The sequence below is a fragment of the Mustela nivalis genome, assembly GCF_964662115.1.
Source record: "Mustela nivalis genome assembly, chromosome: 11".
NCBI classification, from domain to species: Eukaryota; Metazoa; Chordata; class Mammalia; order Carnivora; family Mustelidae; genus Mustela; species Mustela nivalis.
Genome location: NC_139030.1, coordinates 20,957,713 through 20,972,327, shown reverse-complemented (window position 1 = coordinate 20,972,327; position 14,615 = coordinate 20,957,713). Strand labels below are relative to the sequence as shown.

At 40.9% G+C, this 14,615-nt stretch overlaps 1 protein-coding gene across 1 annotated transcript in view; it reads left to right on the top strand.

The window, feature by feature from the left end:
• Positions 1–11,544: 11,544 nt before the first annotated feature.
• The window catches only part of LCT (lactase), a gene marked incomplete at its 5' end in the record, with an annotated part of 54,189 nt that continues 51,118 nt past the window's right edge, over positions 11,545–14,615 (top strand). Inside the window, one exon of the mRNA XM_082689279.1 lies at positions 11,545–12,181. Coding sequence (XP_082545405.1) covers positions 11,545–12,181 — 637 coding nt within the window. The remainder of the gene's footprint in view (positions 12,182–14,615) is intronic.

Here is a 14,615-nt window from a genome sequence, read left to right as displayed (position 1 = left end):
ACCACTGCTCACTCCCTCAATCTCTTTCTCTCTCAAGTAAAACTTTAAAAAAGAAAAACTAGGAAATCAAGAAATATGTGGAGATTAAACATGCTACCAAACAACCAATTACAAAGAAGAAGTAAAAAAATTCTAAAATACTTTGAGAGAAATGAAAATGGAAATACAGCATACAAAAACTTATGGAATGCAGCAAAAGCAGTTCAAAGAAGGAACTTTTTTTTTTTTTTTAAGATTTTATCTATTTATTTGACAGACAAGTAGGCAGAGACGCAGGCAGAGAGAGAGGGGGAAGCAGGCTCCCTGCTGAGCAGAGTCTGATACAGGGCTCGATCCCAGGACCCTGGGATCATGACCTGAGCCGAAGGCAGAGGCTTAACCCATTGAGACACCCAGGTGCCCCTTTTTGTTGTTTTATTAATTTAAGTAATCTCTACACCTAACATGGGGCTCAAATTCATCACCCGGAGATCAAGAGTCACACACTCTTCCAACTGAGCAGGTCAGGTGCTTCTAAGAGGGAACTTTATAGGAATAAATAGCTACATCCAGAAATAAAGATCTCAAATAAACAACCTAACTTCACATCTCAAAGAACTAGAAAACAAATGTTAGTAGAAGGAAGGAAATAAAGACTAAAATAACAATAGAAAACCTCAGTGTAACAGCTGGATTTTGAAAAGAGAAAACAAAAGGCAAATCCTCAGACTCCCCAAGAAAATAGGACTCAAAATCCAAAGTAAAGGGGCGCCTGGGTGGCTCAGTGGGTTAAAGCCTCTGCCTTCAGCTCGGGTCGTGATTCCAGGGTCCTGGGAATGAGCCCTGCATCAGGTTCTCTGCTCAGCAGGGAGACTGCTTCCTCCTCTCTCTCTGCCTGCCTCTCTGCCTACTTGTAATCTCTGTCTGTCAAATAAATAAAATCTTTTAAAAAAAAATCCAAAGGAAATGGGGGACATTAAAACTGATAGCACAGAAATACAAAGGATCGTGTGATGCCTGGGTGATTCAGCCGGTTAAGCATCTGCCTTCAGCTCAGGTCATGATTCTGGAGTCCTGGGATCGAGCCCTGCATCAGGCTCCCTGGTTGGCAAGGAGCCTGCTTTTCCCTCTGCCTACTGCTCACCCTGCTTGTGTGCTCACCCTGCTTGTGCGCTCACCCTCGCTCTTGCTCGCTCGCTCTCTGACAAAAAAAAAAAAAAAAAGAAAGAAAAAAAATACAAAAATTGTAAGAGACTACTGTGAGCAATTGAACACCAACAAATAGAACAACCTAGAAGAAATTCCTTAGAAATGCACAACCTACCAAGACTGAGACATAAATAGAAATCTGAACAGACCAATTACTAGTAAGGAGTTTGAATCAATAATGTCCAGGATTATATGGATTCAATAGTGAGTTCTACCAAATATTTAAAGAAAATTAATGCTGGCCCTCCAACTCTTCCAAAAAATAGAAGAGGAGGGAACACATAAACTTGTTTTATAAGGCCAGCATTACCCTAATACCCAAATCAGACAAGATCACCAAATGAAAAGAAAATTACAATGTCTCTGACGAACAGTGATACAAAAATCCTTACCATAATATTAGTACACCCAATTAAAAAATACATTAAAAGGATCATAGACCATGATCAAGTGGGATTTGTTCCAAGGATGTAAGGGTGGTTCAACATCTGCAAATCAATCAATGTGATACTCCACATTAATAAAATGAAGGACAAAAATATGACCACCTCAGTAGATGAAAAAAAAAAGCACTTGACAAAATTCAACATCCATTTGTGATAAAAACTCAACAAAGTGTGTGTTAGAGGGAATGTATCTCAACATAATAAAGACCATCTATAATAAGGCCACAGCTAACATCATACTCAAAGGGTGAAAAGTTGAAAACTTTTCACCTAAGGTCAGAAAGGAGGTAAGAAGGCCCACTCTTACCACTTGTATTCAATATAGTATTGGAAGTCCAAGCCAGAGCAATTAGGCAAGGAAATGAAATAAAAGGAATCCAAATCAAAAAGGAGGATGTAAAACTGTCACCGTTTTCACATGATATGATATTACATATAGAAAACTCTAGAGACTCCACCAAAAAATTGTTGGAAGGAATCAACAAATCCAGTGAAGTTGTAGCATACAAAATCAATATGCAAAAATGTGTTGAGTGTGGAGGTCAAGATGGCGGAGAAGTAGCAGGCTGAGACTACTTTAGGTAGCAGGAGATCAGCTAGGTAGCTTATCTAAAGATTGCAAACACTTACAAATCCAACACTTACAGATCAAAGAAGAAGAACAGCAATTCTAGAAAGATAAAATCAACCACTTTCTGAAAAGTAGGACTGGCGAGAAGTGAATCCAAAGCGACGGGAAGATAGACCCTGGGGGGAGGGGCCAGCTCCCGGCAAGCAGCAGAGCAACGGAGCACAAAATCAGTACTTTTAAAAAGTCTTCCACTGAGGGACATCACTCCAGAGGCTAAACCAGGGTGAAGCCCACGTGGGGTCAGCATGGCCCCAGGTCCCGCGGGGTCACGGAAGGATGGAGGGTGTCTGAGTGTCGCAGAGCTTGCAGGTATTAAAATGGGGAAGTCGGCTACAGAGACAGAGCCGAGGAGTGAGCTCTCAGCTTGGGGTTACCTTGAACTGGTCACAGGCTTGGTGAGCTCAGAGCTCGGAGCGCAGGCGGAGGCCAGGGAGATGGGAGTAATTGGGCGCTATTCTCTGAGGGTGCACTGAGCAGTGGGGCCCCAAGCTCTCGGCTCTTCCAGGCCGGAGACTGGGAGGCCCCCATTTTCATTCCCATCCTCCAGAACTCTACAGAAAGTGTTCAGGGAACAAAAGCTCCTGAAAGCAAACCCGAGCTAATTACTCAGCCTGGCCCCTGGTAAGGGCGGTGCAATTCCACCTGGGGCAAAGACACTTGAGAATCACACAACAGGCCCCTCCCCCAGAAGATCAACAAGAAATCCAGCCAGGACCAAGTTCACCTACCAAGGAGTGCAAGTTCAATACCAAGAAGAATGGCGGAATTCCAGAGTAGGAGAAAGCAAAGCACGGAACTCCTGGCTTTCTCCCCATGATTCTTTAGTCTTGCAGTTAATTTAATTTTTTTTTCAATTTTTTTTTCTTCTTCTGCTAAATTTTTTTAATGTTTACCCTTTTCTTTTTTAACGTTTTTAAACTAGTTTATCTAATATATATATATTTTTTCCTTTTTGTATTTTTTCTTTATTCATTTTCTTTTTTTAATAGTTTCTTTTTTTTCCCTGCCTCTTTTTTTTTTAAGATTTTTATTTATTTATTTGACAGACAGAGAGAGATCACAAGTAGACAGAGAGGCAGGCAGAGAGAGAGTGGGAAGCAGGCTCCCCGCTGAGCAGAGAGCCCGATGCGGGGCTCAATCCCAGGACCCTGAGATCATGACCCGAGCTGAAGGCAGAGGCTTAAACCACTGAGCCACCTAGGCGCCCCCCTGAACCTCTTTTTATCCCCTTTCTCCCCCCCCCACGATTTGGGATCTCTTACGATTTGTTTAAACCGTACTTTCCTGGGGTCTTTGCCACCCTTTTAGTATTTTACTTTCTCCTTCATATACTCTTACCTGGACAAAATGACAAGGTGGAAAAATTCACCACCAAAAAAGAACAAGAGGCAGTACTAAAGGCTAGGGACCTAATCAATACAGACATTGGTAAGATGTCAGATCTAGAGTTCAGAATGACGAGTCTCAAGGTTCTAGCCAGGCTCAAAAAAGGTGCCACTTTCAGTCGGCGACGAGAGAAGAATTAGGCACAAACAAGTCAGCAGCAAAAGACTGGGAGCAGGGGACAACAGTCAAAAAGGACTGCTGCCACGAGCAACCCACCTTCTCACTTTTATTGGATAGAAACAATAGCCAACAGAAGGACTGATGAAGGTCAAATGATAATCCCGTCTTACAGACAAGCAAGAAGGAGGATAAAGTTTATAGTTAAACAAGCACATTCAAAGGACTCATCTAACTAACAACAGGTGCGTCTGGGAAGAGAAAGGAGCGATAATGGAAAAGGGAAGCAGGCAGTTTTTGTTCCATCCTGAGCTGACCGGGCGTTCCCAGGTGCTTGGCTTCCCTGAAGCTGGCGGCGTTTGGCCCTGGGTGGGCTGGGCACTCCCGGCTGCCCAGCTTCACGGTCAAATATCGTCCTTCTCCCCAAAGACCTGTTGCCAGTATATGTATTTCTTAAGGCCATATCTAAATGTGCTTGGCAACTAGTAAAATCCTCCAGGGGTTACAGTTTAAGTAACAAATTGTTCCAAGGAGCAGCAGCAAAAGGCATGGAAGATATTAGAGAAACCCTCTCAGGAGATATAAAAGCCCTTTCTGGAGAAATAAAAGAACTAAAATCTAACCAAGTTGAAATTAAAAAAGCTATTAATGAGGTCCAATCAAAAATGGAGGTTCTCACTGCTAGGATAAATGCGGCAGAAGAAAGAATTAGCGATATAGAAGACCAAATGACAGAGAATAAAGAAGCTGAGCAAAAGAGGGACAAACAGCTACTGGACCACCAGGGGAGAATTCAAGAGATAAGGGACACCATAAGACGAAACAAAATTAGAATAATTGGGATTCCAGAAGAAGAAGAAAGAGAGAGGGGAGCAGAGGGTATATTGGAGAGAATTATTGGAGAGAATTTCCCTAATAGGGCAAAGGGAACAAGCATCAAAATCCAGGAGGTGCAGAGAACCCCCCTCAAAATCAACAAGAATAGGTCCACACCCCGACACCTAATAGTAAAACTTACAAGCCTTAGTGACAAAGAGAAAATCCTGAAAGCAGCCCAGGAAAAGAACTCTGTAACATACAATGGTAAAAATATTAGATTGGCAGCAGACTTATCCACAGAGACCTGGCAGACCAGAAAGAGCTGGCATGATATATTCAGAGCACTAAACGAGAAAAACATGCAGCCAAGAACACTATATCCAGCTAGGCTATCATTGAAAATAGAAGAAAAGATAAAAAAACTTCCAGGACAAACAAAAACTGAAAGAATTTGCAAACACCAAACCAGCTCTACAGGAAATATTGAAAGGGGTCCTCTAAGCAAAGAGAGAGCCTAAAAGTAGTAGATGAGAAAGGAACAGAGACAATATACAGTAACAGTCACCTTACAGGCAATACAATGGCACTAAATTCATGTCTCTCAATAGTTACCCTGAATGTTAATGGGCTAAATGCCCAAATCAAAAGACACAGCATATCAGAATGGGTAAAAAAACAAAACCCATCTATATGTTGCCTACAAGAAACTCATTTTAGACCCAAAGACACCTCCAGATTTAAAGTGAGGGGGTGGAAAACAATTTCCATGCTAATGGACATCAGAAGAAAGCAGGGGTGGCAATCCTTATATCAGATCAATTAGATTTTAAGCCAAAGACTATAATAAGAGATGAGGAAGGACACTATATCATACTCAAAGGATCTGTCCAACAAGAAGATCCAACAATTTTAAATATCTATGCCCCCAACGTGGGAGCAGCCAACTATATAAACCAATTAATAACAAAATCAAAGAAACACATTAACAATAATACAATAATAGTAGGGGACTTTAACACTCCCCTCACTGAAATGGACAGATCATCCAAGCAAAAGATCAACAAGGAGATAAAGGCCTTAAATGACACACTGGAACAGATGGACATCACAGATATATTCAGAACATTTCATCCCAAAGCAACAGAATACACATTCTTCTCTAGTGCACATGGAACATTCTCCAGAATACATCATGTCCTGGGTCCTAAATCAGGTCTCAACCGGTATCAAAAGATTGGGATCATTTTCTGCATATTTTCAGACCACAATGCTCTGAAGCTAGAACTCAATCACAAGAGGAAATTTGGAAAGAACCCAAATACATGGAGACTAAACAGCATCCTTCTAAAGAATGAACGGGTCAGCCAGGAAATTAAAGAAGAATTGAAAAAATTCATGGAAGCAAATGATAATGAAAACACAACGGTTCAAAATCTGTGGGACACAACAAAGGCAGTCCTGAGAGGAAGATATATAGCAGTACAAGCCTTTCTCAAGAAACAAGAAAGGTCTCAGGTACACAATCTAACCCTACACCTAAAGGAGCTGGAGAAAGAACAAGAAAGAAACCCTAAACCCAGCAGGAGAAGAGAAATCATAAAGATCAGAGCAGAAATCAATGAAATAGAAACCAAAAAGCAATAGAACAAATTAACAAAACTAGGAGCTGGTTCTTTGAAAGAATTAATAAGATTGATAAACCCCTAAAAGAAAAGAGAAAGGACCCAAATAAATAAAATCATGAATGAAAGAGGAGAGATCACAACTAACACCAAAGAAACACAGACAATTATAAGAACATACTATGAGCAACTCTATGCCAACAAATTTGACAATCTGGAAGAAATGGATGCATTCCTAGAAACATATAAACTACCACAACTAAACCAGGAAGAAATAGAAAGCCCGAACAGACCCATAACCAGTAAGGAGATTGAAACAGTCATTAAAAATCTCCAAACAAACCAAAGCCCAGGGCCAGACGGCTTCCCAGGGGAATTCTACCAAATATTTAAAGAAGAACTAACTCCTATTCTCCTGAAACTGTTCCAAAAGATAGAAATGGAAGGAAAACTTCCAAAGTCATTTTATGAGGCCAGCATCACCTTGATCCCAAAACCAGACAAGGATCCCATCAAAAAGAAAACTACAGACCAATATCTTTGATGAACACAGATGCAAAAATTCTCACCAAAATACTAGCCAATAGGATTCAACAGTACATTAAAAGGATTATTCACCACGACCAAGTGGGATTTATTCCAGGGCTGCAAGGTTGGTTCAACATCCGCAAATCAATCAATATGATACAACACATTAATAAAAGAAAGAACAAGAACCATATGATACTCTCAATAGATGCTGAAAAAGCACTTGACAAAGTACAGTGTCCCTTCCTGATCAAAAGTCTTCAAAGTGTAGGGATGGAGGGCACATACCTCAATATTATCAAAGCCATCTATGAAAAACCCACCGCAAAAACCATTCTCAATGGAGAAAAACTGAAGGCTTTTCTGCTAAGGTCATGAACAGGGCAGGGATGTCCATTATCACCACTGCTATTCAACATAGTACTAGAAGTCCTAGCCTCAGCAATCAGACAACAAAAGGAAATTAAAGGCATCCAAATCAGCAAAGAAGAAATCAAACTATCACTCTTTGCAGATGATATGATACTATATGTGGAAAACCCAAAAGACTCCACTCCAAAACTGCTAGAACTTGTACAGGAATTCAGTAAAGTGTCAGGATATAAAATCAATGCACAGAAATTGGTTGCATTTCTCTAAACCAACAACAAGACAGAAGAAAGAGAAATTAAGAAGTCAATCCCATTTACAATTGCACCCAAAACTATAAGATACCTAGGAATAAACCTAACCAAAGAGGCACAGAATCTATACTCAGAAAACTATAAAGTACTCATGAAAGAAATTGAGGAAGACACAAAGAAATGGAAAAATGTTCCATGCTCCTGGATTGGAAGAATAAATATTGTGAAAATGTCTATGCTACTTAAAGCAATCTACACATTTAATGCAATTCCTATCAAAATACCATCCATTTTTTTCTACGGAATGGAACAAATAATCCCAAAATTTATATGGAATCAGAAAAGACCTCGAATAGCCAAAGGAATATTGAAAAAGAAAGCTAACGTTGGTAGCATCACAATTCCGGACTTCAAGCTCTATTACAAAGCTGTCATCATCAAGACAGCATGGTATTGGCACAAAAACAAACAGACACATACATCAATGGAACAGAATAGAGAGCCCAGAAATAGACCCTCAACTCTATGGTCAACTAATCTTTGACAAAGCAGGAAAGAATGTCCAATGGAAAAAAAGACAGCTTCTTCAATAAATGGTGTTGGCAAAATTGGACAGTCACATGCAGAAAAATGAAATTGGACCATTTCCTCACACCACACATGAAAATAGACTCAAAAATGGATGAAGGACCTCAATGTGAATGGATAAAGAAGATGTGGTATATATACACACAATGGAATATCATGCAGTTATCAAAAGAAATGAAACCTTGCCATTTATGACAACATGGATGGAACTAGAGGGTATCATGCTTAATGAAATAAGTCAATCAGAAAAAGACAACTATCATATGCTCTCCCTGATATGAGGAAGTGGAGATGCAACATGAGGGCTTAAGGGGGTAGAAGAAGAATAAATGGAACAAGGTGGGATTGGGAGGGAGACAAACCATAAGTGACTTTTAATCTCACAAAACAAACTGAAGGTTGCTGGGGGGAGGGGGGTGGGGAGAGGGGGGTGGTGTTATGGACATTGGGTAGGTATGTGCTATGGTGAGTGCTGTGAAGTGTGTAAACCTGGTGATTCAGACCTGTACAGACCTGTACAGACCTGTACCCCTGGGGATAAAATTATATGTTTATGAAAAATTAAAAATTAAAAAAATGTGTTGAATTTATATTGGTAACAATGAACTATCAGAAAGAGAAATTTTTTTTTCCAGAAAGAGAAATTAACGATCTCACAATTGCATCAAGAATAAAATACGGGGGCACCTGGGTGGCTCAGTGGGATAAGCCGCTGCCTTCAGCTCAGGTCATGATCTCGGGGTCCCAGGATCGAGTCCCACATCGGGCTCTCTGCTCTGCAGGGAGCCTGCTTCCTCCTCTCTCTCTCTCTGCCTGCCTCTCTGCCTACTTGTGATCTCTCTCTGTCAAATAAATAAATAAAATCTTTAAAAAAAAAAAAAAAGAATAAAATACGTAGGGATAAATTTAACCAAAGATGTGAAAGACTTGTACATGGAAAACTGTAAGACATTGATGAAGTAAACTAAAGAAGACACAAATAAATGGGAAGATACTCCATGCTCATGAATTGGAAGAACTGACATTGTTAAATGTCCATACCACCCAATCTATGGATTGAATGTAATCCCTATCAAAATTCTAATGGCATTTTTCATAGAAATAGAGCAAACAATTCTAAAATATATATGGAGGGCGCCTGGGTGGCTCAGTGGGTTAGGCCGCTGCCTTCGGCTCAGGTCATGATCTCAGGGTCCTGGGATTAAGTCCCGCATTGGGCTCTCTGCTCAGCGGGGAGCCTACTTCCGCTTTTCTCTCTGCCTGCCTCTCTGCCTACTTGTGATCTCTCTCTGTCAAATAAATAAATAAAATCTTAAAAAATAAAATAAAATATATATGGAAACCAAAAAGTCCCTGACTAGCCAAAGCAATCTTGAGAAAGAAAAACAAAGCTGGAGGGATCACACTCCCTGATTTCACTCTATTACATAGCTACATTAATCAAAATATTATTGTATTGGCCTAAAAACGCATATGTCAATGGAACAAAATAGCCCAGAAATAAATCCACACGTATACGGTATAACATGAACAGCTAGTTATCTCTTTTAAGCAGAAAAATGATAAATCAACAAGGAGATAATATTTTCATGTTTCAAAGTATCAAAAATATGAAGTTTTATAATTGGTGACACCAAAGCAGAGATTTAGGCATCCTTTTAACATTAGGTAGGATTTAAATTGAATAAGTCTGTTTGGAAAACTATTTGGACCTCAGTCAAAATTCTAATGTGTATAATTAACATTGAGTCCAGAACTTAATTTCTAAGACTCTGTCTTATAGAAATGAATATAGACAAAGATGTACAGATATAGATATTCATTTGCAACACATTAAAATTGGGAATCTGGAGCACCTGGGTGGTCCAGTTGGTTAAGCATCTGCCTCAGCTCAGGTCATGATCTCAGGGTTCTGGGATAGAGCCCCATATCAGGCTTCCTGCTCAGTGGGGAGTCTGCTTCTCTCTCTCCCTCTGTCCAGGGAGCTCCGCTGTTCCCCAACTCATGCTCTCTCTCGAATAAATAAAGAAAATCTTTTAAAACATAAAAATAAAATAAAATTAGGAATCAACCAGTGTTCTGTATGCTAGAGGTTCAATTAGGGTACATCCTTATGTAGAATGCTATGCATCTGTTAAAAAGAAGTGTTTCCGGCATCTGGGTGGCTTAGTTGGTTAAGCCCCTGCCTCCGGCTCGGGTCATGGTCCCAGAGTCCTGGGATCAAGTTCCACATCGGGCTCCCAGCTCCATGGGGAGTCTGCTTCTCCTTCAGACCTCCCCTCTCGTGCTCTCTCTCACTCTGTCTCTCTCTCTCTCAAAATAAATAAATAAAAATCTTAAAAATAAAAAAAGAAGTGTTTCTATATATTCTGATATAGACAGTGTTCTAAGAGCTGTTAAGTGGAAAAGAAGAAATCAGAGGAACAATACATAAGGCATAATTGCATATATGTTAAGTTATATGTTTAAAATGTTATACATTTACATACATTTGCATTTGTATATATTTAGTAATAGTTGAGTTGCATTGTTCTAAAGATGCTAAAGAATGATCTCATTTCACAACTTATCTGTTCACCATTGTTGCCAATGAGGAAACAGAGGCATGGAAAAACTAAGTAACTTTCACCAGATAAGATTTAAACTCAGGGGCGCCTGGGTGGCTCAGTGGGTTAAGCTGCTGCCTTGGCTCAGGTCATGATCTCAGGGTCCTGGGATCGAGTCCCGCATCGGGCTCTCTGCTCAGCAGCGAGCCTGCTTCCTCCTCTCTCTCTCTGCCTGCCTCTCTGCCTACTTGTAATCTCTCTGTCAAATAAATAAATAAAATCTTTAAAAAAAAAAAAAAAGATTTAAACTCAGGCATTCTGACTCCTGAATAACCATTAAACTCCAGAAAGAAAGAAAACTGGAAGGAGGCATAGTGCTGAGAGTACTTACCTAAGGAAGGTAAGGGGGCTTGGGGAAGGGGAATTTGTAGGTTTTTCATACATGTTTCTGTAACTGAATTTTTTACACAATGTGTTCATCATTTAATTATAAATATTTATTTTAAGTTTTATAATTTTTTAAAAGATTTTCTCTCTTTGACTTAGAGCAGGGGGAACAGCAGAGGGAGAGGGAGAGAGAGAATCTCAGGCAGACTCCCTGCTGAGTGCAGAGTCCAATGTGGGGCTCAGTCTCAGGACCCCAAGATCATGACCTGGGCCAAAACCAAGAGTCCAATACTTAACCAACTGAGTTGCCCAGGTGCCCCTACTTATATATTTTTAAGGGGGGAAAGGCTTGCAAGGGACTCACCTTTGTTTTATTATGTAAGTGAATTTTAAACTAATTCATAATTAAGAAAAAGACGTGGAGAACTTTCCCCTTCAGACATTTTCCAGGCTCATCTGCACAAATTACATGAGATGTTTGAGGTTTTTGTGTTATCTCTGTGGTCTTTAAATTTTTGATATTTCACTGGTAAGCCGCACCCTGATTTCATTACCATAGATAACCCAGTTAAATATTAAATGTCAACAATCACTCAGCATTTTACAACCTAGCTGTTGTTATAAAAGTAAGGATTTCATATGCTTCCTAACAGGTACTTGAAAATGGAGCTGGCTTGGAATTCAGTCTTTATTGTCCTCCTAAGCTTTTCATGCCAGGGATTAGATTGGGAATCCGACGGAAACTTCATTTCAGCTGCTGGTCCTCTCACCAATGCCTTGCTGTACCAGAGTAGTCCACTGGGAACCCCGGGTTCCAAATTTGCAGCAGAGGATGAAAGCATTTATGTTTGTCAACAACCACTGCCTGCTTTCCTGCCAGAGTACTTCAGGCGTGTTCATGCCAGTGGGATCACCCATTATAAAGTATTTCTGCCGTGGGCACAACTTCTCCCAGCAGTAAGCTCTGAGAATCCAGACAACAAAGCAGTGCAGTGCTACCAGCGGTTCCTTGAGACCCTCAAGACTGCACAGCTTCAGCCCCTGGTCGTTCTGCATCACCAGACGCTCCCTCCCAGCACTGTCCAGAGAAGTGAAGTCTTTGCCGATCTCTTTGCGGACTATGCCTCATTCGCCTTCCACTCCTTTGGGGACCTGGTTCAGATCTGGTTCACGTTTAGTGACTTGGAAGAGGTGATGAAAGAGCTTCCCCAGCAGGAATCAAGATCTTCACGTCTCCAGACCCTCGCTGATGCCCACAGAAGAGCCTATGAGATTTACCATGAAAAATATGCTTCTAAAGGTAAGTCCACACAACCCTGATCTGATGGCTGACCCACCGGCAGTCTTCATCACCCACCTTCTCCCACCGTCCTCACAGTAGGACTTGACATTTCTTCCCACTCCCCTTCAATAATCTTGTCAGATGTATTTATTAGTGAGAAGATAACATGGTACTGAAAACTTCCCGATGGAGAGAGGCAGAGGTGGCTTAGACTGGATAGTGCCCAGCGTTTCCTTTGAAAATATCTTTTAAGCCCTCCTTCCCCAGTCTTGAGTCCGTGCCATCACAGAGTATATTTTTGCCCTTCCTTCTCCAGTCCTCCCTTCCTGACTCTCCAAGGCTTTAAGATTGTCTGTCCTCCCTCAGGCTCCCCTTTTTCTCATGCAAAGCAAGTTATGCATTCTAGCTGAAGTTTTCATTCCAGCAAAGAGGACAGATAAAATAGTGATATGCTGATAGGTGGTGAGAAGAATGTAATAGCAAGTGTCCATATTCCTGCTTCAGAGCTAATTCTGATTCAAGTTCTGATTCAGTAGGTTTGGACAGGGCCAGTACACGTGTGATTTTCATAAATTCCTAGGTGAATCTGAAGTTCACTAATTTTAAGAACAAGTTTTGGATTATATATGCTTTCTGGTTTTTATTATGTACTATATGTATGTTTGTATACGTAGTAAATAACATATATGCATATTTGCATATCCTACTTTCTAAACTTAAGGTATTTTATGAGTATATTCTTATTTTACTAAAAAGTCAGTGAAAGAGAGAATGAGTTTTTTAAAAGATTTTATTTTATCTCTCAGAGAGAGCACTAGCAGGGGCAGTGGGAGGGAGAGGGAGAAGCAGATTCCCCGAGGAGCAAAGAGCCTGATGCAGGACCTGATCCCAGGACTCTGGGATCATGACCTGAGCTGAAGGCAGACACTTAACTGACTGAGCCACTGAGGCACCCCAAGAGCATGATTTTCAGTGTTCTTATAGATTCTCATCATATGAATGGACCGGAGTTTTAACTATTTCTCTCGTGGGGCACCTGGGTGGCTCAGTCAGTTAAACTCAGGTCATGATCCCAGAGTCCTGGGATCCAGCCCCCAGTAGGCCTCCCTGTTCAACAGGGAGCCTTCTTCTCCCTCTCCTCCCAGCTTGCGCTCTCTCTTTCTCTCGCTCTCTCTCTCTCTCTCAAATAAATAAATAAAATCTTTTAAAAAATAAATTAAATAATACATATATATATAAATGAGAGAAATATTTATTTCTTTAAAGATTTTATTTATTTATACGAAGGAGAACAAAAGGGAAGAGGGTCAGAGGGAAAAGCAGACTCTCTGCTCACGGGAAGACTGATGAGGGCCTCAACCCCGGGACTCCAGAATCATGACCAGAGCTGAAGGCAGAGGCTTAACCAACCGAGCCACCCAGGCGCCCCATATATATTATTTATATGTAAGTTTATTTAATTTTCACCATTATGAATTACATCACAATGAATGTTCTGATATATAAACCTTTTCCTACCTTCCAATTAATTCTTTCTGATTCTTAGAATTGAAATTACTAGGTCAAAAAACGTGGATTCAGGGGCGCCTGGGTGACTCAGTGGGTTAAAGCCTCTGCCTCCAGGGGCGCCTGGGTGGCTCAGTGGGTTAAGCCGCTGCCTTCGGCTCAGGTCATGATCTCAGGGTCCTGGGATCGAGTCCCGCATTGGGCTCTCTGCTCAGCAGGGAGCCTGCTTCCTCCTCTCTCTCTCTGCCTGCCTGCCTACTTGTGATCTCTCTCTGTCAAATAAATAAATAAAAAATCTAAAAAAAAAAAAAAAAGCCTCTGCCTTCAGCTCAGGTCATGATCTCAGAGTCCTGGGATCGAGCCCCGCATCCGGCTCTCTGCTCAGCAGGGAGCCTGCTTCCTCCTCTCTGTCTGCCTGCCTCTCTGCCTACTTGGGATCTCTGTCTGTCAAATAAATAAATAAAATCTTAAAAAAAAAAAAAAAAAAACGTGGATTCTTTAAGAACTTTAAAGCATGTTGCTAAATTCCAGAAAAGTTTTAATAGTATATACCAATAGCTATAAAACTGCTCTGACCCTATTCAGCCTGTCTTCGATGATATAATCATTTCTGTTATTGGTAATTTGACAGCTGAAAATTACTATCTCCTTATATGCTTCATTTGCATGTATTTGATTATAAAGAGATCAAACTCTTTTTTTCTATGTTAAGAATGAAAGCAGGGCAAGAGAAGAAACAGTATGAGTGTGAACAGGGCCATTTCAGATAGGGGTGTCAGGAGGGTTGTCCTCAGAGAGGACAGCAAGGGAGGCAGCAAGCCAATGGATAGGAGAAGAGGATTCCAGGAGAAGAGCCCCTGCAGGGGGACAGTGACGAGCCCAGCGGTCAGTTTAGTGAGCTAGGAGTAGTGGATGAGAGATGCGGAGAGGCTGAACTTGAAACTGG